Below are 21528 nucleotides of genomic sequence, written 5' to 3'. Positions count from 1 at the left end.
CGAAATAAAAAGGAAATTTCTTATCCGAACCTTCAATCTGCTATAAGACCTGTTGCTCATGGACCCGATCGATGTACCTGTACCTACTCCACTGGAGACTCCTGATAGAGTTTCATCTGATTCTGAATTTGATGTCATTAGAAATGATGATAGGATTGTTTTCAACCTGAAATGTTGAACCATAATTTTACAGAAAAGATGAACTTAATGATTTGGTGAGAGATTTAGGCCTTCCAAAGCATTATTCAGAGAGTTTGGGTCCGTACTTCAGGCTAAGAACTTACTTTCTCCAGGGACATCATTTTACTGGTACAAAAAATCTTAAAAAAAGTTTATACCACACTTTTCACAAGAAGGTTCACTGGTTTATTGCAATGTTGAGACAGCGGGGGTCACGTGACGCTAGTAACATGTCATATTCTCGAACGTTCACGTCCCTTCCTGAATCCTTGAGAGGTTACTAGATATGCGGTATTCTTGTATATATAAGCCACCAAGAAGTGACGGCAACAATGTGTAATTGAACTGCATACCGAGATAGATACGGACAGTTGAGTCAAGCACGTGAGATGTTCGTTGTGAATTATAGCATTTGTTATAGCGCGACTGTGGAAATTAAGTGTATTGCAAAGTTGTATTCAGAAAGAATAAACCAGTTTTATTTAAGAAAGGACTTGTATCGGTAAAGTTTTTTGGAAGGGATTTTTACGGGAAATTAACTAACGACCAGAGACGTAACAGCAATAATATTGCTGAGTTAATACTAATGCTAGGAGCTGCAGTCTATGAACCACGTGAGTGGTGATTGTTCATTGATTCCTCCAAAAGAAGTATAAAAGGTCCTTGACAATGGTAACATATATGCATCTGTTCCTATTGCTCATTTGGTTCACTTGAAGGAAACGTACAAAAATCTCAAATTTCTTTTTAATAAGGTCAAATACAAAGAACATGGTTGGCTAATCTGTGGAGACTTAAAAGCCCTTTGTATATTGTTGGGTCAACAATCTGATTATACAAAGTTTCCATGTTTTTTGTGTGGATGGGACAGCAGAGCATGAAATCAGCACTGGATAAAGAAGCAATAGCCATGCAGAGTCAGACTGATACCAGGATTGAAAAACATTGAACGTGAAAGATTGGTTGACTCAAAGAAATTCTTATTACCTCCACTACACATAAAACTGGACTTGATGAAGCAGTTTGTAAAGGCCTTAGACTGTTTCAAGTATCTATGTGGGCAATTCCCAGCTCTTTCAGAAGCAAAACTTAAAGAAGGGATTTTTGTTGGGCCTCAGATTAGGAAATTGACTTTGGATAAACAGTTCGAAAGGACAATGAGGAAAGTTGAAAAAGAAGTGTGAATTACCTTTAAAGATGTCATTGACAAATTTTTAGGAAACAACAAAGACTCAAATTATGAAAATGTTGTCAATAACATACTAGATAAATTCAAAGAGTTGAGTTGTAATATGAGCTTGAAAGTTCATTTCTTACACTCACATATTGACTACTTCCCTGAAAATATTGGTGTCATCAGCAAAGAACAAGGGGAAAGATTTCATCAAGACATCAGGGAAATGGAGAGAAGGTATCATGGAAGGTGGAACATCAGCATGATGGCTGATTATTGCTGGTCATTGAAATGAGATGCTCCAGACGCAATACATAAAAGAAAAACCACAACACATAGTTTTGAGACTAAAAGATGTAAATTTCAAAAATAAAATCAGGATTACTGAGGATGCATATTCGTTTGATATCAATGTTTTCCCTTTTCTTCAGTTTGTTTGTATTTTTGTTAACAAACATAATAATAAAAAAAAATTTTCATTGTGGAAAACGAAATAATAATTTGATCTAAGTAAGATTTTTTTTCTTCCCGATTTGTAAAAAATCCTTAAACGATAGAAAAAAATGAATATTATTTCAAAATCTGCATAGCCGATTTATGAAAAATCCATTATTAAAACCAAAACAACTTTTACGAAGTTTAAATTTGCAGGCCTGTGTTATTAAATTTAACACATCCAAAAAATACATGCAACCAAATATGACTTTATGAGTAAAATCAGAATATAAGAGAAAAATACAAAAAAGCAGCAACAAGAGAATATGAAAGTATTAGCAGGATTTTAAAGTACAATACAAAAAAAAGCAACAAAAATTATAAAGGTAAAATACCAAAGTGATAAGGACTGTAAATGAGAATTTAATACAAGAAAGATACAAAGGATTGTACAAAATAATAAGGTGAACAGCATGGATTATGAAATTAAGAGAATAAAACAAAATCAAGAATATTAAAACTTAAGTGCTTTACTCAGATACTATGAAAGCTTAATATTTCATTTTGAAAACCTAAAATATATTAATAAAAATACACTCCACACCTAGAAAACTAGTTTCTTTAATGGAAACCTACTTTCTCAGCATAAGGCACCACACAACATTCTACATCCTGACTCTAAAGATACTGAGTAAAATAACAGCATTATATATATTGAGTTTTTGCTATTCCACTTCATGTACAGTGTAATCAATGTAAAAAATAAAATTTGTACAAAATAGCAAAGAAGATAAAAATTTATATACATCTTTTTAGCTCAGCAAGTACTGATTGTTTTGTAATGGCATGGTATTTTCAGGTAAAACCTTCTGATTTCGTGATTATTATCAGATATGTGGATCTGCAAATAACTGTAAATTTGTTCATGAAATAAGAAAAGTGAACTTAACTGTGTGTAAAATAATAAGACTGGATAGAGTTGAAAAGAAATAACAACAATATGTATTATATAACAGACAAAAAGAAAATGTAGTATACATACCTTTACACACTAACAGACAATCACTGAATCACATGCCATAATTCAACAGGTAAACTTGCTTTCTTTGTCGAAAGCATCACCTCAAGACCTTTGTTCTCTCACAGCTGTTACATTCAATCAACATCATATTAGCCAGCAAATGATATTACAGTGCCATTACTATTAATCCCAATGCTGTATAGTAGTGTGATATCCTCTCTGGCAGAAGAGACATCATCTTTAAAGCAAACAGAGAAATAAAGCAACTAGAACAAGATAATCCTAACGACTTTCTGGATCATGTGTTGCTGCCATTACAGAACGGAAACTAATCAACTAAAAATTTTTACAAATTTCTATATAACTAAAGCAAGTAGATTATATCCCTACATATCACAGCAGTTTTAATGGAAACTAACTAAACCTTTAATAAATCTATTCTGAAATAAAACTGTACACAGAAAGAGTATTTGTATAAATGATTTTAGGAGAGAACTAGCATGTCAAATATTTTATGTAATATAATATACATTGTTTCATTATGTCAGTTTGTATATAAATGTAGCAAATTAGTCAAAATTTGACACTACAATTGCACTAAACTTAACCATGATTGTACTAAACATATTGTTGCTTCATCGAGATCACGTGATTCTCATGCCCTCTACTTTCTAGAACTATCCTGTACTTTGGCGAATGCTCTAGTATTTACTAGATATAGGGTAGTCTGGTATATATAAGAGGGTGACAACGTGACGCGGTATTGTGTGTGTAGGTAATGAGTAATTGAACTGCGGTCAGAGAGAGACGTATTGTTGAAGTTAACGTTCGTTCGTTATAGTGTTTGTTTTAGCGCGAATATTGAAATTAAGTGTATCGTAAAGTTATATTCGGAAAGAATAAACCAGTTTTATTAAGTAAAGACTTGTGTCGTTAAAGTTTCGTCGGAAAGAAGTTACGGAAAATCAATTAACAAACGGAGACGTAACAATATGTAATGATGTAACTGTTGTTCAGTGTTTATTTTTAAATAACAACAAAAGACACACATTGCAATAAACTGCAGACAGTAAATTAATGGGAAACTTTTTTCATTACTTTGAGTAAATCAACATGTAATAAACACTTGAAAGGAAGATAATGCATTATGAAAATGAAAGCACAGTCCACCAATTACCTTTTGTGGTGCCATCTATAAAGTATGCAAATATTTGTGAGGTATTAACTTAACGTGTGTTCTTTATACTGTTAGGAAAGTAAACTACTGGTTATGATTATTTAATTACATTAGTATGTTTAAAACCATTTCTAAACTGAGTTTTGCTAGAAATTATTTATATATCCATATGTATCTTATTCAGATACTTGATTCTTCCATCTAACAGCTTTAACCAGTTAGAGAACACTTTTACAATTATCTTATTCATGATCTTGAATTGGACATCTTTATTACTTTATTTAATGAGTAGAAAGATTTCTTCTTCTTACCTTCTTCAGGGGATTGAGGGATCAACTGAGGGCATGAAGCCACTGGATTCTGATTTTCCATAAGTAGTTTATACTGTGTAGAGCTCTCAGGAAAATCTAAACAAAACATTGTGAATTAGAACCTTTAAGTCAGTGCTATAACTAAGACTTTTCTTAGTTTGTTTCTTGATTGTTTCTTATCTTCAAAATTATGCACCAAATATAATACATATATTTAAAAATTCTTCATATATATTTTTTCTACACAACTGTCCTGTTTTATAAGAACAAATTGTAGAAACAGAGACTTCAAAATCTGTGGAGAGGGCTTATTGCTTATATTATGTCACATTTGTTTACATAAATTAAAATATAACAAAGATTTTTTTTTGCAATGTCTTTAAATGTGAAATATAAGTAACTAAATTAGGCAGCTACAGGTATTATGAAAGGAGAAATTTGTCTCTCAGATAATTACACAAATTTGTGTTTTTAAATAATTAGAGAGAAAATGGTCTACATCTTACCAATAATGCAAAAGATGATTTTCTCAAAAATTAAATTTATTATATTTTTCAATTTCTCAAAATTCATTGATATTTTACATAAATTCAGGTTTACATAGTATTAGTATATTGAAAAACAATGTAAGGTGGATTTAACCATTGACTGAAAGTGGGGAGAGTTGCAAGTTCAGGCTGGATGCAAACAAGAGGTTTTGAATTCAGGCTCTTGCAGGCTATGTTAACTATAATGCTTGGTTTAACTGGGTTTTATACTACATCTATCTACAGAAAGTATTACTAGTTATCATATAATAAGTCTTTATTTTATTAGATTAAATCAGTTCTTTCTGGAATGAGACAATGCATAATGCAGTTACACGTGGTACATCTTCCATAGAATTTTTTGCAAGAACTTGTGGTAGATGCTATTCAATACCCAGGGCCGGCACTACCATTAAGCCAACTAGGCAGCCGCCTAGGGCGCAGACCTCAGAGGGGTGCAAGTACTGACCTTTAAGGGTCACAGTTTTATACAAATTATTTGTTTTAAGAAAAAATATAATAAAAGTTTTGTGCTTTTTATTTTTTCTACAAAACATCTGTTCTTAAATATCGAAGATGGCAATTTTTCTTTGGGGGGGTGCAAGTAGCTGGCCTTGCCTAGGGTGCAAAATAGTCTGGCACTGGCTGTGTCAATACCATTCTTATTGAGAGTAGCAACATCCTTGACTGCTGGATGTTTAATCTGCTGCCCATTTGGCAATTCATCATCTCAGTAATTAATATCGTAATTATTTGAGTTTCCTTCATAATAATTATTTTCAGTCAATGCCAGTGCTTCCTTTACCAAAATGACCTTTACTGTTTGATCTCAGTTATGACTCTGACAATTTTTCAGCTTGTTAATATGATTTATTACATCAACAAAGATAAATGTTCCTTAAATGTGGATTTTAAAAGTACTTTTCAGCTTACAGCGAGTGAAAATAACTATCAAACTGTCACTGAAAAATAATTATCAGATATTTGATAAGTTTCTTCAGTTTGCTAATTTTCACTTGACTGTTTTTCTAAATGCTCAGAACAAGCATATTCTTAATGATGAAAAGTTTCAGACTAACTAAGTACCAGGTTTTATAGTTTCCAAGAAACTTCTCACTTACCCAGGGCAACATGAACTACTACATGGCTGGTTATTGTTATTACATTAGGTGGAGCCATAACCTCTAGATATCGCCTGAACAACAACTGAAGGACACTTCTGTTAAGATTCTTACACAAATTAATATATATAATGTTCTCCATGAGTGATAACAAATATTATCTACTTTGAGCACAAACAAAGGAACAAAGATAACTTGAAACAAGATCAACTTAATGGTTTTCTCAACCATGTGTGTGGTCAGAACAAAGAATATAGTCAGCACAACACCAATTCAAATGATATGAAAATTTTGAAAATTAACCATGGATGGAAATCAGCAGAAACCGTTTTCCTACCAAAATTAACCATCCAGGTCACATTTTGCATTATTAACTTCAAAACATATGAAATTCAAAGTGGTATAAGTACAAGGACAATAGAAAAACTTAGTCCCTATGCTTTCAATGACAGTATCAACATCTAGGAATCAGAAAATTTTTCTATCTTTAATAGACAAAAAAAATTAATTGATCAACCAACAAAACAATTTTTCACTCTATCAAGATTAATACAATCTAAGTAAATGTTTTATGCTGCACTAAAGTGGTGTTACCATACTGCACTTCAGAGAAATTTGTATGATGTACCAGATGCACAGATATGATGTTACACTGTGAAACAATACAAAGTAATGTCAACTAACATTAACAATCACTAATAAATTCTTTACAAACAAATGTCCACCAACATTCATCAAAAAGCTTAAATTAAGTGCTCAGAAAGCAAGGATTCCAAAATCCTTTCAGTATGTTAGTTTATCAGAGATCCCAGTAATTTGCCACTATACATAAGCATTCTAGCACTTTTTCTGATGACCTAAGTTGGCCTAACTGTTTTAATAGAATGAGTACTGTCCACTTTGCTCTGTGAAAAGTTTATACAAATCACCACATAGTTCAAGAAATTGTTTCAGTATATCACACGAGCACTTTGTTGACAAATATCATTAAATAGATTGGGAAGTAAAGGTTGTAACTACTTTTCAGTTGTTGATCTATTAGCTAACTAACCATCTTAGTTTGCTGATCAAGCACTTTATCCTAGCTGTAATTATTAGGAGGCCATGTTCAGTTTCTCAATCTGCTCCTTTACTTGAATTTCCTCATCTGAGTTCTCACAAACTATCAGATATATTTTTCCAACATCTTCCTCTTCATCAGCCAAGTCAAGATTACAGAAACAAAGCTATAATCATCAGTCAATCTAATTATCCACTTCTGATTCCCAAAGAAGCTCTTTAAATACTACGAGTGACACAGAGCTTCACCCTGCTAATGTATTCAACAGATAACTCTAGCAAGGACCAAGTTGCTTACATTCTGCAGGCACATAACACAGCCATATCTAGTCAACAAGCTCAAACTTTTGTTTTACTGTTATTTTGCCATAAAATCTTTTTTGACATACAGCTGCTTTACTCAGCTGTTGACAAGCAAATTCATGTGTTAACTACTACAGAATGCAGTCACTCCATGTACTCCTGTGGGCATTGTAGTAGATCAGTAAATATTTTAAAAATAAAATCTTTTATCTATACCATGCAATTTATATATAATCAGGATAAAAAAATGTAACTGTTTCAAATTTAATTAACACAGAAGCCCACAGTTACTTAGTCAAGGTTTACATACTTCCAAATGGATATTTTTCCAGGAAAATACTTGGAAAACTAATAGGAAAATCCTTGACAATATGTAATGTCAAGATAACATTACAAGCTATAGGATTAAAATGTATAGAACATTGTGCATATGAGGTTTTTGTGGATGAAAAAAATACACATTTCATACTGGTCTTAAAAAAGTTAGCAAAAATTACATTAACTGTAAGTGCATTATACAATTACAGAATATTTAAATCGAATGAAGCTGGTTTGGTATATTTGTGGTATTCTCAGTGCATCTGATTTCCCCACAAGTATCAAATAGCTCATCTTTATAAAGAGAGGATCAAGCAGGAAAATTGCAAAGTTTAGCTAAATGACAGAGTTTTATAAAAAATAAAAAGACTGCACACATGGTGTAAAGTGAAACACAATCTTTATTTATACATGCAAAGCTAAATAAACAGTGTGTAAAGGACTGAATTAATGCAAGGGCTTTAGGAATTGAAGCCCAGGACCCCACAATAAATATACAGGCTATAATTTATTATATAATGTATAAAAATGTATATATGACATTATGGATAAAAAAAAGAACATGTCTATTTCAGCAGAATCTGTTATTACAGCAACTATTTCATGATCATAATTAGCGTGTGATCAATACACATGAGGCTGAAATATTTTGTTATTTTATTTTTCTATGTTGTGGGAACCTCCTTACACAATGCAAAAATGGTCAGTAATTTAGGAAGTCTCCATACAAATGATCAATATTCCATTATTTTGCTAAGCAGCAGTAAGTGTGTCTTGTGGGCTTTTGTGGTGTTGAACTGTTTAATTGAATTTTGAAGTGCAGCATATAAATATGAATGTTTTCATTGCAAATTCTGCAATCATTAATATTAACCCTCTCATTATGGACAGGTCAGAAAGCTCATATCACAACATTTTAGTTATTTTCAAACTTTAATTAAACAACTTTATTATCAACGTATGTAAAAAAAAAATGTCATCAAAACATAGTTTATAATTCAAATTTTAATATTAAATGTGTTTTAATTTTTTAATTTGAAAGAAAATATTAAAAACAAAGTGTTAGATAATCTTTTTTTGTGTATGTGTGTTACATGGAATGTCATCTGTCTTATTGATCAATTTATATTGTATTACGCCTACCATATGTCTAGAGTTGTTAAAAAATCAGAAACTCAAATTTCAGATACTGACAAGCTGGAGTATAAAATATAAAACCTTCACCTTTTTGATTTGCTGAGATATCAATATATTTAGCAAACCTATCAGCACAGACTCTTCCACTTCTCCATTCATTTGAAATATCTTGTCTACCCATGCCTATTTCTCTTAAGTACATGTTTATAACCAATAGAAAGAGCATATTTCAAACTACATAATTCTGACAGTTATTTGTAACTGTTTTGAAGGGGGAAGCTCGGGTTTTACTGGAAATGTGGAAATTTGTTGATTAAGTCATTGCTGTGAACAGAAATGAGACTTTTTAATCCACATATAGTTTAGTTAGAAAGCCAGATAAATTAACGATTTTATGTGTAATTGATAGTAATTTGATCATTTTTTGGCTTTCTAAAATGCAACTTTGTAATCTAAAAAATTAATTTATCTTCCATCTTCACTTGAGAGAATAAATAAGGTTTTATGGCAAGGCTTACAAAGTACATGAGTAAAAATCAATTTCATAACGTCATAAGTACTAGAAATAATTGTTTTTCTATAAATATTCTTTATTTATTGTTTTATGTTTTGAGCCAAATAACTAAAAATTATGCATTTGTGAGAAAATTGTAATAATATATATATATATATATATATTAGGTCATAATGAAATTAATGTAATTTTTAACACTTTCATTAACCACCCCCCAAAAACATAAATCACATATAATAGTTAAATGAACTACCTAAATGTCATGTTAGTGTAGCCTATATAATGTGTAAAGTTTAGTATATTCTAATCCCTTATAGTGATGGCATACGATGAGACACACATTTGGCATGTAATGCTGTTTGAATAGAAGAAGGGAAACAAAGACTCTGTAGCCATAAAGAATATCAAAGAAGTTTATGAAAATGTTTTGAACATTTGTAAGTGTCAACGATGGTTCAGCAAATTTCGTTCAGGTGACTTTAGCCTTAAAAATTGTGATGGCAGGGGCAGACATGTTGGAATTGATATTGATGCTCTGAAGACGCTTGTTGAATCTAACCCAAGGCAACATACTCGTGAAATGACCCTGAGATTGCATGTCTCTCATGAAACAATACATAATTATCTAAGGAATAATGGGAAAAACTCCACAAAGGTGTTTGGGTGCCTCACGAACTCTCCAATGATCATCGTTTCCAAAGTGTGAATGTTGCTTCATCTCTTCTGGCTCGTAATGTCCGTGAACCATTTTTGGACAGAATTGTCACCGGTGATGCAAAATGGATTCTCTATGCGAATATTGAATGCCAAAAACAATGGCTCAGTCCTAGACAAAAACCACTTCCCATCCCAAAACCTGGACTCCATCCGCAGAAAGTTATGCTTTGAATTTGGTGGGACATCAAAGGAGTAATTCATTTCCAACTCCTCAATACACAGTGAACTGTCAATGCAGAGATCTATAGTCAGCAACTAGAACGTTTAAATCAAGATTTTCATCAGAAATGCCCTTCACTAGTCAATCGGAAAGGTGTTCTTCTCCATGACAATGCACATCATTTTCATCTAAACAAAAGCTACATTAATTTCTTGACAACCTAATACATGTTCATAAGGACTTGTGCACTTTGTACATACACCTATACCACTAAATTCTAACCACTCAAGGAGGATAACTAGAATCCAAATACCTACCAAGTTTATTGGATCGACCACAGTCATATCATCAACCTTTTTTTTCACTCTCTTATTACTTTAAACAATTTTCATTGCAATCACTGTATGTAAACAAACTGATAAATCCTCTCCTACCGTGTTCTCTGATCCAAGATAGTAATAAACTCTGTGAGACAATAGAATAAATATAGGAAAAAGATGAGAGAAGTTTAGAAGTAGAAACTCTCAGAAGAAGAGCATTAGCACTTAGTGGTCATTACTAAAATGGATGGTTACAAGTTTGGTCAAATTGACTGATGTGTATAGAGTTAGGTTAGATAAAACTTAGGTAAAATATAGTTTTAGTGAAAAAAAGTCTTTGCTATTTATTTAGGAAGTTTTAGAAATTAAGCAAATGAAATTTGACAATTTTCAGATGAAGAAAAGTATTTTTAATCTTATGTTGAAAATCACTTTGCACTTGGAGCTGTCAAACTCTGACTCCATATACTTACAGACAAATTTTTAGTTAAAATATTTAAAAATTCTGATTTTATGTCTACAAAAGACTTGTAATGTTTATTAAAAGCTTAAAAATTTTCAAGAAGTTATACAAAACCTATTAAAAGATATTGTATGGAAACTCTGATGGTCACTTTGGGGTCACATAGTTGATGTAATCCACCAAGGGAGTAGTGACAGTGTTAATTTCATTGAAGTATTTGTCCATATTGGTTTGCTATGTTATATTGTACCCATTGTGTTGCAAAGATGAACAGCTTAATAAACTGTAATGTTGTATAAGTAGAACATTACATTTTGATGCTTGGAAACCCTGTAAACCACCTTATATAAAGATGAATTCCAAATGAACAACTAATAATTTAATTGCTATGTGCATATCAAAAGAACATGTTTTATGTAATGTAAAGATCAAATTTGAAATTGGATAAGAGTTTAAAACTGGTCAAGGGTAAGGTAAACCAGTAAAGGAAGAAACTCAAAATGCAGAGAAGTGCCCCACAAAATTTAGAAGCCCTAGGTCTCCAAAGTTAATCTGGCCCTGATATTTATGCATATTTGCTTAGACAATGGATTGTTGCTTCTTGCCAGATCTGCATATAAAATTAAGAGTTTCTTTCTACAAGATGTTTTTCTGTTAACAAACTGACTTTGAAAACCAAGCAGAACTGTATTAATTCATTGCTCTATACTAAAGAGGAACTGAATTTACCCATAATGACAAGTGCTATCCATGTGTCTCATACAACACATTAATCTCTACTCTAAATGTTACCTACTTGACCAGTGAAGGCTACTGCTGTTGTTGACCTATTCTGCACAATGTGCAAAACTGCAGCAATATACTCATGGGCAAAATAGGTATTCTCTATTTGAAAAGAAACAAAGTTAACTAGAATTATTTTCTGGAACATATGCTTAGGCAAAAACTATAGAGGATCAGACTAGATGATTATTTTTAAATATCAGAATTAGTAAAAGTTGTATGTCTAAGAGAGGACTTTTGGACTTGACATTTCTCTCATACAACAGTCTCTCTCTCTGGTGGCAAACACTTCCTTTTGGTCATGAATATTTTCACCTTAAGAAAAAGTCATTACTTCAGACACAAGCAACTTTAACCCTATCATTACAGGTAGCAAGGGGTCAGAGAGCGTGTCATCATGTTTGTAGACTTACATTCGAAATTTTATTGAACTACTATTTACGAATGTATGTCAATAAACTTGGTATCAAATTGTAGATTTTAATTCAAATTTTAGTATTATACATTAGTTAATTTCTTAATTTGAAAGTAAATATTGTACAAAATTGCTAAATATCGATTTTTGTTTGGTCAGATTACATTTTATGATGCCCACAATACAATGTCTATAGTTTCATATAAATTACGAACTCAAATTTCCAATATTGGCAAGCTAGAATATAAAATAAGAACCTTCTACCTTTTCTATATGTTGAAATATCATAATATTTATCGAGTACACCACTTCATCATTTGAGAAGACTTGTTTATCTACGCCTGCTTTGTTTATACCTATAAATTTATAACCAATCAAAAGCTCTACATTTCCTCTATGTAATTTTGTTAGTTTTTCTAAGTTACTTAGGAAAGAAAACCTCTTACGTTGTTGATTATGAAGTATTATGATCAATGCTTTTTTCCAAACAGAAATTAGATTTTTTTAAACCTAAATATAGCTTAGTTACAATGCCTGGTAAATTACAGTAAATTTTTGTGGTATTGGTATAGTCATTTATAAATTTTTGGTATTCAAAAATATATATATAAAGTCTACAAAAAAATTTTTTTCTACATTAACATGTGAATTTGGACAAGGCTTATGACAAGAGTTACCAAGCACAATCCACAAGTGCAAAAAAAACTTCAAAACATTGTAAGTAGTAGAGATCATTGTTTTCTGAATATCTTTTATTTACTGTTCTATGTTTCAAGAAAAATAATTTAAATTTAAATATTGATTTGTAAATAGTAATAATAATAATATATATATATATATATACATACTTATGTAATGTATGGTAACTGAAACCTCGCTATACTTTACAAAATATTGGAAACTTCACATTTATGTGTAAGCATGGTAAAATAGGAAACAGGATGTTCATAACCACTTTCACACTTATACCACCACTAAATCCCAACCACCCAAGTTTATTGGATCAGATACAACTTTGTACATAGCCATATTATAAATATTTTCTCTCACTTTTATAAAGTACTTTCAACAATTCTTATTGCAACCACTGTACTGTAAAGAAGTGGGCAAATTCTATCCCACTGTGTTCTCAGAGCAGCAATTCAAATAGTTTCTGTACGATACTTCCACTTTTTGACTTATTGGATCAGTCAGGACTTTCTACAAAGTCATAACATAAATATTTTATAATACTCTAGACAATTGTCCTTCTAACAATTATACTCTCAACAAGTGTTGAATCCTATCCCACTGTGTTTTCAGAGCAGGTAAGTTCTGGGAAATATGCACTGCATGAGCTTATTTGATATTGATGGTGACAAAGTACTCAAAGTATGGTAACAATGAAACAGAAACAGTGATTCATTACTTTATATTTGGCAGGTTTCTACTTCAGCCAGTAACAGTAGGCCTAACTTACCATAGTGGCACAGTGGTATGTCTGCAGACTTACAATGCTAGAATCCAGGTATCAATACCCGTGGTGGGCAGAGCTGTGTAGCTTTGTGCTTAATTACAATTAAATACTAACAGTAGAATATACAGAGGAAATATTTGTAAAATGATTAGAAGAAACTCTCAAGCGATTTACTAGGAACTTTACTGTCCATACTGAATAGAACAGAATACTATTCATTTTGTTTCTTCTAGTTTCTAAGCCATCTGCTAGCAATAAAATAACTACAGAAAATAAATGTGACAAGGTGAGAAGTGTAAACTCTGACCATAAGTACTTTGAAATTTTATGATCAGTACTAACAATATGATACATTTTATTTTGCATTTGTAACCTTGATTACTTTCCTACAACTTGGAGAATCAAGTATAATTTTACAGAAAAGAAAAGAAATAAAATATAAAACTTTACTGAAATGAAACATTTTTGATATTTAATTAGAAGGTTATTTATTTTTCATTTGTTTTCACTATATATTATTATAAAAGTAACTAAAATCATAAAAACAGAAACTTATTAGGTAAGATAATGAAAGAAAAATAATAAAAATCTTCATGGGACATACATGCCAGCAACTTGTGCATTACATTATTCGATACGCGTAATGTGAGCTGCATGTGCACTGTGTAATTTTTAACTTGTGTCAGCGTATTTGTAGTCAGACACAGTTCAAAGGTCAATAAGACAAAAATTAATAAATATAAATAGATGTATACTGTTATGAGATTTAAGCTATTTAGAATAAACATTTGTGGTTTCCTGTTACAATTTGCAGTTATTCTAGCACAAAAAAAAATAATTCAGATGTATTTCCTCATTTTTATGATGGTTACGAGGTTGGTCAAATCGACCACAACCATATAGAGTTAATATTGATAAAATAATGGATTAGATATAAAGTTTTATCCAAAAAAAAAACATTTAATAATTATCTAGAAGGATATAGAGATTATGCAAATAAAACTTGACAAATTTCTGATAAAGAAAAGTATTTTTAATCTTAAAATCAAAATTACTTTGCACATTGGATAGTGAACATTCTGAAAGAAAAATTCATGAGCAAATCTTTTATAAAAAAATCTTAATATTTAATTTAAAAACCTGATATTACAAAAGCCTTGTAATCTTTACTAATAATCTGCAAATATTTTTATAGATTCATGTACATTATCAAAAATTATAATACAATTACTCTCATGGATACTTTTGTGGTTACGAGCTGGGTGGATTCCACCCAGCCCGTATTCATAGGGTTAACTTGTCTAAATCAAGAGATCAAGTAAAGGCTAATACATACATTAGCAAAAACAGGAAACTGTGATAAAACCTATGGTCATGGTACCCAAAATATCTCCTATCCACTCACTTTGTGTCATTCTCAGGTAAAACTGATTTCCAACAAGTGTATTATGTAAGTCCACTATATAATAGGAAATTTGATCAGACACCTACTGTAAAGAATCATAGCCTATATAAAAACCTGACCTTGGTGAACCAGCAAGGACTATACAGTGGTAAATGATTGTGAATGACAGTGGAAGTAGGCCTATATACACACAACAGTAGTGGTGACAAAAATAGTGTAGATATCACAATAATCCTATGTAACCATGTCTACTGATTTTGATTAGTAGATAGAGAGAGTTGAGCTAAAAGATAGCAACTAATAAAGCTTCTTAAACAACAACAAGAACTAGAGAAAGAAGAGTGGCAACACAAGAGAGAGAGGAGAAAAGACAGGGAAGAGAGGTAGAAAGACTGAAGAAGAAAAGGAGAGAAAGGAAATAAAGAGAATAAGAAATCCAACTTAGAAAGAAGAAAATGAAAACGAGAAACTGCAAATAGATAGAATAAGAGCACAAATTAAGATCACAAAACCATCCATCAGAAAAATGAAGGACTCATGAAAGACAATATGGTCAGGGCCAGCTGACCAAAGCTTTCCAAATTTGATTGAAAGATGACATGAATACTTTTCTGGAGAGATATGAAAGACTTGCCAGAAATGGGACAATGGCGACTGAGCAGTCTGTCTCAGTTCCATTCTCACAGGAAAAGGCCTACAAGTGTTTGCAGGCATGATGTCAGAAGATACCCTGGACTACAACAAGTTAAAAGTGGCATTGCTGAAATGCTATGAACTTACTGAGGAAGATTTTCATCAGAAGTTCAGTGAAGCCATATTTCAGTTTGTAGCATGTCTGTGGTGATATTTCACAAGAAGGACTGACATGGCCAACTGTGAATATATTTTTTAAGAACTGGCAGATCTACTAACATGTGAACAGCTCATAGTCACCTGCTTAACTGTGATGTCACTGTTCCTAAAGAAGAGAGCACCAAAAGATGTGGACAAGATGATTAAGCTGGCAGAACAGTATATGGAAGCACATGGAGGGAGTTGAACTGGCAAGTTCAAAAATAACTAGTTAAGGTTGAATCCAGGGGTGACTGACCAGAAAAAGGATACCACAAAAGGTGACAAGAACTCAATGGATAAATGAGAGAAGAGATCCTATGCTTGCTATAAACTGGGACACATTGCCAGATTCTGCAAGTCTGTCACCAACAAGCAACAGAAGAAATCTTAACATAAACCAGCTGGAACTACCTACATAGATGGTGTTGGCAAGAAACAAGAAAAGAGTGACTTTCACCATGGATGATGCTGCCAGAAGAAACAGAATTAAGAAAACTCATCAAATTCACAACAAGAAAGAAGTGCTATATCCATGATTAAACAGTGCACAACTAATGGTCAGCACAAGTTAACAAATGGGTCAACAATGCCAATGGTGATTGGAGCATGTGGCAAACATCAAAAGGTACCAACAAATCACAACATGCCAATAGGTGAAGGAAACAAGAAAGTGAAAGTCCTACGAGACATTGGATGCAGCAGTGAAAACCAATCTAGTATGTGATGTCTGTGTGTGCTGATTGATGGGACAGTGAGAAAGTTTTTCATAGCAAGAATATAGGTGGACACTTCATACTATGTTGGAGACCTTGAAGCCATATGTATGAAGGCACCAATCTACAACTTTGTGATTGGAAATATACCAGGCAGTAGAAGTTTGGAGGAATCAGACAAAAAGGAGGTTGGTGAGGCATCTGCAGTCACCACAAGAGCTCAAGAAAAGAAGAAGAGCAAGTCATCAAGCCTTAAAAGGTGACATCCCGAATGGAGGTCTATGGGAACTGAAGGAAGAGCAAAATAAAGACCCTTTGGAGTAGAAACTTTGGAACAGTGCCTGAGAGAAAGTCAAGCACAAGACAAAGGAGAAAAAGACTTAATAAAGTAGAAAGGAGTGCTGTACCAGAAAGACAATAAGAAACAACACTTCTTTGACAAGGACCTTTTTGTGTTTTGCATTTTTTATGGGCATTTTTGCATTTTCTCGTTTATTACCACTACTTTGCCACCTTTTGATGGATCTTCTCCAAATTTGGCATGAAGGTTTGTTGGGTCCATGCAGAAATACATGCAAATTTGAGTTTCACATATTGTGTTTTGTAGTTTTTATGGGCATTTTTTATCACTACCTCACCTTCTGTGGATGGACCTTCACCAAATTTGGTATGGAGGTTCATGTGGGACCATGAAGAGATACAAATTTTAAATTTTGCATTTTATGGTTTATAAGGGCATTTTTGACCACTACTTTGCCCCCCTGTTGATGGATATTCATCAAATTTGGCATGAAGGTTTGTTGGATCCATGCGGAGATACTTGCAAACTTGCAGTTTTATATTTTGCATTTTGCAGCTTGTAAGGGCACTTTTGCAACTCTTCATGTCCTGAGATGACCTTTCATTAATCATGAATTTACTACATAACTTCCATCCAGAGGACGGGTACTCCACGTAGTATATATATATATATATATATATATATATATATATATATATGTGTTTGTTATAATATAACCTAGTAACATGATGCAAATTATGGAGGAGGCCTTCTTATTTGAAATTTGCTCCAGGCACACACTAGCCTCTGGGAAGCCATGACTAGCCTTTTTCATTTCATATAAAAATAACATAATAAGACTTCATGTTTTTTGCTCAGTTTGACAGAGCTTTGATACAAAAAATTTCAAGACAAAATATATTTTTGCTTTTAATTTTTCAGTACAATACATTTTGGGGCATACACTCATCTAGGTATCAGCAAAAATTGTTTCATTTTTAAAGTTAATATTTTCCAGCATTAAAAATATATTTCTGATAGATACTTTGTGCTATCTTCTATATGTGAAATTTTAACTTGCCACTAGCCACCTAACATCATATGTTTACACATGGTATAACTGCACTGTAGTATGCAAAATCCCTCCACCAACAGGAGTATGACAGCTGGCTCTCTCTCCATACTGTACAGCACAATCATCACTTTTGAAATTAGGAAATAAAAGATACACCAGAAGTGGAGAGGATGGATGGGAGGTGTGAGAGGATGTATCTATCAGTATCTCTTTTCAGTGTTGGAAAATGTTTACTTCAAATATGATACTTTACCTTCTCTCACACAATAACTAGAATCACACACTGAAATGGTGGAGGGACCAGTGCAAGATTTACCTAGATGAGCCCCCTTTAGAAGGCACCCAAAGAGAACCCATGGAGCATGATACCCTACCCCATGAAAAGTGAGGGTCATACCAGGGAGAGACCACACCTCTTCTGTACCAGAGAGCTCTAGAGCCACAGAGAAAATATATGTCCCCAAGTCAGGCAGAAAGGAATCAAGTCCAACAGGGGAAATGGGTGTACCAGATGTTGTAGAGTGGCTAGGGCATATCACACCATGCTTGCTGGGTCAACTCCAGTCCGTAATCAGGCAGCATCAGTCTTTTGGTCCATGGTATGAGGAGGGTTCCAACCAGCTTCACCTCTAGACTAGAAAGCAGAAGGGAAAAGCTACTTCCATTCCAGCATCCTTGCCAGGACAAATGTGTGCAGTCTCAGGTCATAAACCAGGCCACCTGGGAACCCAACATCCAGGCAATGGTAGGAATGGGAAATACATATTTGATGGGTAAACTCCAAGATTTCTATCCATCACATGTGTGAGGTCTAATGTTGGATGGTCCTGTAACAATCCATCACCAGATTGCCTGGAAACCAGCATCCAGAGAGTGGTAGGATGGAGGAAAGCCAGCTGGAGGGTGAACTGTATATAGCAGATTCATTCAGTCCAAAACTAGGTGGCATCAGGAAGTGGTCACCCAGTCTATAGTAGGAAGAAAATATAAACCATCTACATCAACACCAATGCCCTACTCTCTACTGAGTGGATGTGGTCACACTCAGGAAGAAGCCTTCATGGTCCAGCACCTCAGTGGCTAGGAACTAGTAAATGGCAAGGACTCCCATACTCCACTAGAAGAGTGGAAAACATGGTAGAGAGTTTGGAGGAATTCAACATCTAACGACTGAGCAAAGGATGACTACGAAAACCCTATTTTGAAAAGAAGGACTGATCCCAATTAATTTAACTAGGACTGGAGGGGTGGACAGCAATTCCACATTGCTTTACTCAGGATAGTTCATGAGTTGGTACAGTCTGAAGTGGACTGTATTTATGAAGCAATATACCACAAAAACCCTTGAGCAGTCTGATGGAACATCCCATATCATGAATGAGCGTTGCAGTCCTTAAAGGTTGCATAGTGCAGATATAAAGCTAAGTATACCCTTGCAAGCACCACTGCCCACTCAGTGGGATCCTGAGATGTATAAATGGGCCAATATTAAGGTAAGAGATATGTCAGATAAATAGAGATATATAGAATATATAGACAGTAGTGTGCACTCTGAAAAGGAGTAGTGTGATCCAAATAACAATGAACAGCATGGATGAGACAGAGAAAATGATCTGTAGCAGAATGAGAATGTAAGTGAGAAATGGAACTAAAGGAAATACATATGAATGTGCTTTCCACTTCACAAGCCACAGACGTTTTAGGGAGAAAACCACAAGTGGGATAAAGAAGAATAGAAAAACAATTGAAAAGAATACAGGAAGCATCAATGGCATACACATCAGATCTTTTATGGCCACAGGCAAAATGGAAAAAATAGGACTTAAGTGAGAGATAGTACAAGGAACAAGAGACTAAATGTACAAAGATGGGAAGGTTAATAGCGTGGAGAACAACATTCAGACCCCAGTCAGAATGAACGGTCGGACAAGGAGGATGAAGGTAGCAAAAAGAACAAAAAGCACAGAAAGAACAAGAAAGAAGAATACATGACTATAATGGGAACGCTTGAAAGTATTAGGTAGAGCTGCCCTGTAGCCAGCAATTGTTGAAAGCTTATGCCTTTGGTGAACAGCTATGTAAAAATTCAGCAAGATTTGGGGTAAAACAACAACAAGAAGAGAAAGTATGAAGTAAAGACCAGTTATGGAATATACACCATTTTCATGGATAGACAAGGAGAGAAGAAGAACAAAGGCTACACATGAAAGGTCTGGAATGTCTCACAAGGGACCAGACAAAGCTCACAAGTGAAGCCAGAGTGACGTCACTGCTGGATGGGAGAGAAAGGAGTGAGGCTGAAGGAGTAAGGAGCATGACAGTGATCGAGGACGAGTAAACTGGAGAAGATTCAATAGGGGAACCACAGCCAACCTGGCCAGTGTGGACCAGCCAGGAGGACTCAACGTGGAGTGGCCAGAATCAGGGAAAGCACACGAGGGAGAAGATGAATAGGAGGGTAGGCTTAGAGAACAAGGGTGGACAAATCCTGACTGAATGCATCTACAGTAAGAGCTGAGGAATGAGAAACCATAGACCAGAAAAGGGAAAGTATGGAGTTGAAATGAGTGGCAATAGCATCTAGAAGGGGATTGCCTAGATAAGAGAACAGCTACTGGAACACCAGAGGATCAAGGAACTGTTCCATAGCTAGTATCTTGTTGGGTTGAAAAGGCAGTCTGTGACAAGAATAAGAGCACCCAGAATATGACAAACTATTAGATGTATATGTAAAGAATGTGTTTAGAAAAAGAGATCGAGAGTGCGGAAAAAAGAGAGAGATTGAGACCTGATGCTCCCCTGGTGATTGATATAAAAGACTACAGCAGATTTGGCTGGATGAATCATCACTAGACATCCATGAACCACCATAAGAAAATGTTTCAAAGTCCAATATACCATCAAAAGCTCTAAGAGAATGAAATAAAGGAACAAGTCGTTCTAAAAATAACAACCCAAAATCACTTGAGAGTCAAGACATGACTACTATCTCATCAAATAGGCATCTGGAAACAGATGGAGGCCCAGATGAGAGGAAGGAAGATGAGCACTCTCTATGGTATTGGGTGTACCAAGTCACCAATTGAAATATTTACGAATGCATTGCAAAAAGCATGACCCAAGGGGATATGGAATTCGAAGGATGCACAAGTCACCACAAGTCCAGGTTTCAGTAAAATATTTGTTGCCATTTTTTTCTCTAGAAGCTTGTAAAACTATATTCAATAATAATAAAACTGGAGACACTGTTATATATATACATTTTTACTCTAATATAAAACCAAGCATTTCCGACTAATAATATAAAAGTGCTTAAATGATTTCGAAAACCTTGTGGTGGTAGCAAAGAAGAACTTAACAATCTTAGAGGGTGGAAATCTCGACTTTGAATAACCAACATAAAATAGCCCTACAACTTTCACATTAGTTTTTGTAGATGAGCATAGATTTTGGCTGTTTTTGCTGTAGGCTTAGGAGCTTGAATGGATTTGAAGAGAAACTTGGCCAGTAGTAATGACAAAATTGATAAAATTTCTCCTTCTCTTTCAAAAATCAACATAAAATAGTCCTAAGACAAGTGTAGGAGGTTTTTTTTAGTAAGTTTGCCCAGGTTTGAATAAAATATTCATA

The 21528-nt window shown here is 33.7% G+C and overlaps 1 protein-coding gene across 1 annotated transcript in view; it reads right to left on the bottom strand.

Moving 5' to 3' along the window:
- The window catches only part of LOC106471773 (cell death-inducing p53-target protein 1-like), a 60529-nt gene that overhangs the window by 28693 nt on the left and 10308 nt on the right, over positions 1 to 21528 (bottom strand). Inside the window, exon 2 of the mRNA XM_013932396.2 lies at positions 4299 to 4394. Coding sequence (XP_013787850.1) covers positions 4299 to 4394 — 96 coding nt within the window. The remainder of the gene's footprint in view (positions 1 to 4298; positions 4395 to 21528) is intronic.

Source organism: Limulus polyphemus, unplaced genomic scaffold (assembly GCF_000517525.1).
Source record: "Limulus polyphemus unplaced genomic scaffold, Limulus_polyphemus-2.1.2 Scaffold4847, whole genome shotgun sequence".
NCBI lineage: Eukaryota > Metazoa > Arthropoda > Merostomata > Xiphosura > Limulidae > Limulus > Limulus polyphemus.
The sequence above is the reverse complement of the archived record's forward strand: the minus strand, read 5'-3'. Positions and strand labels throughout refer to the sequence as shown.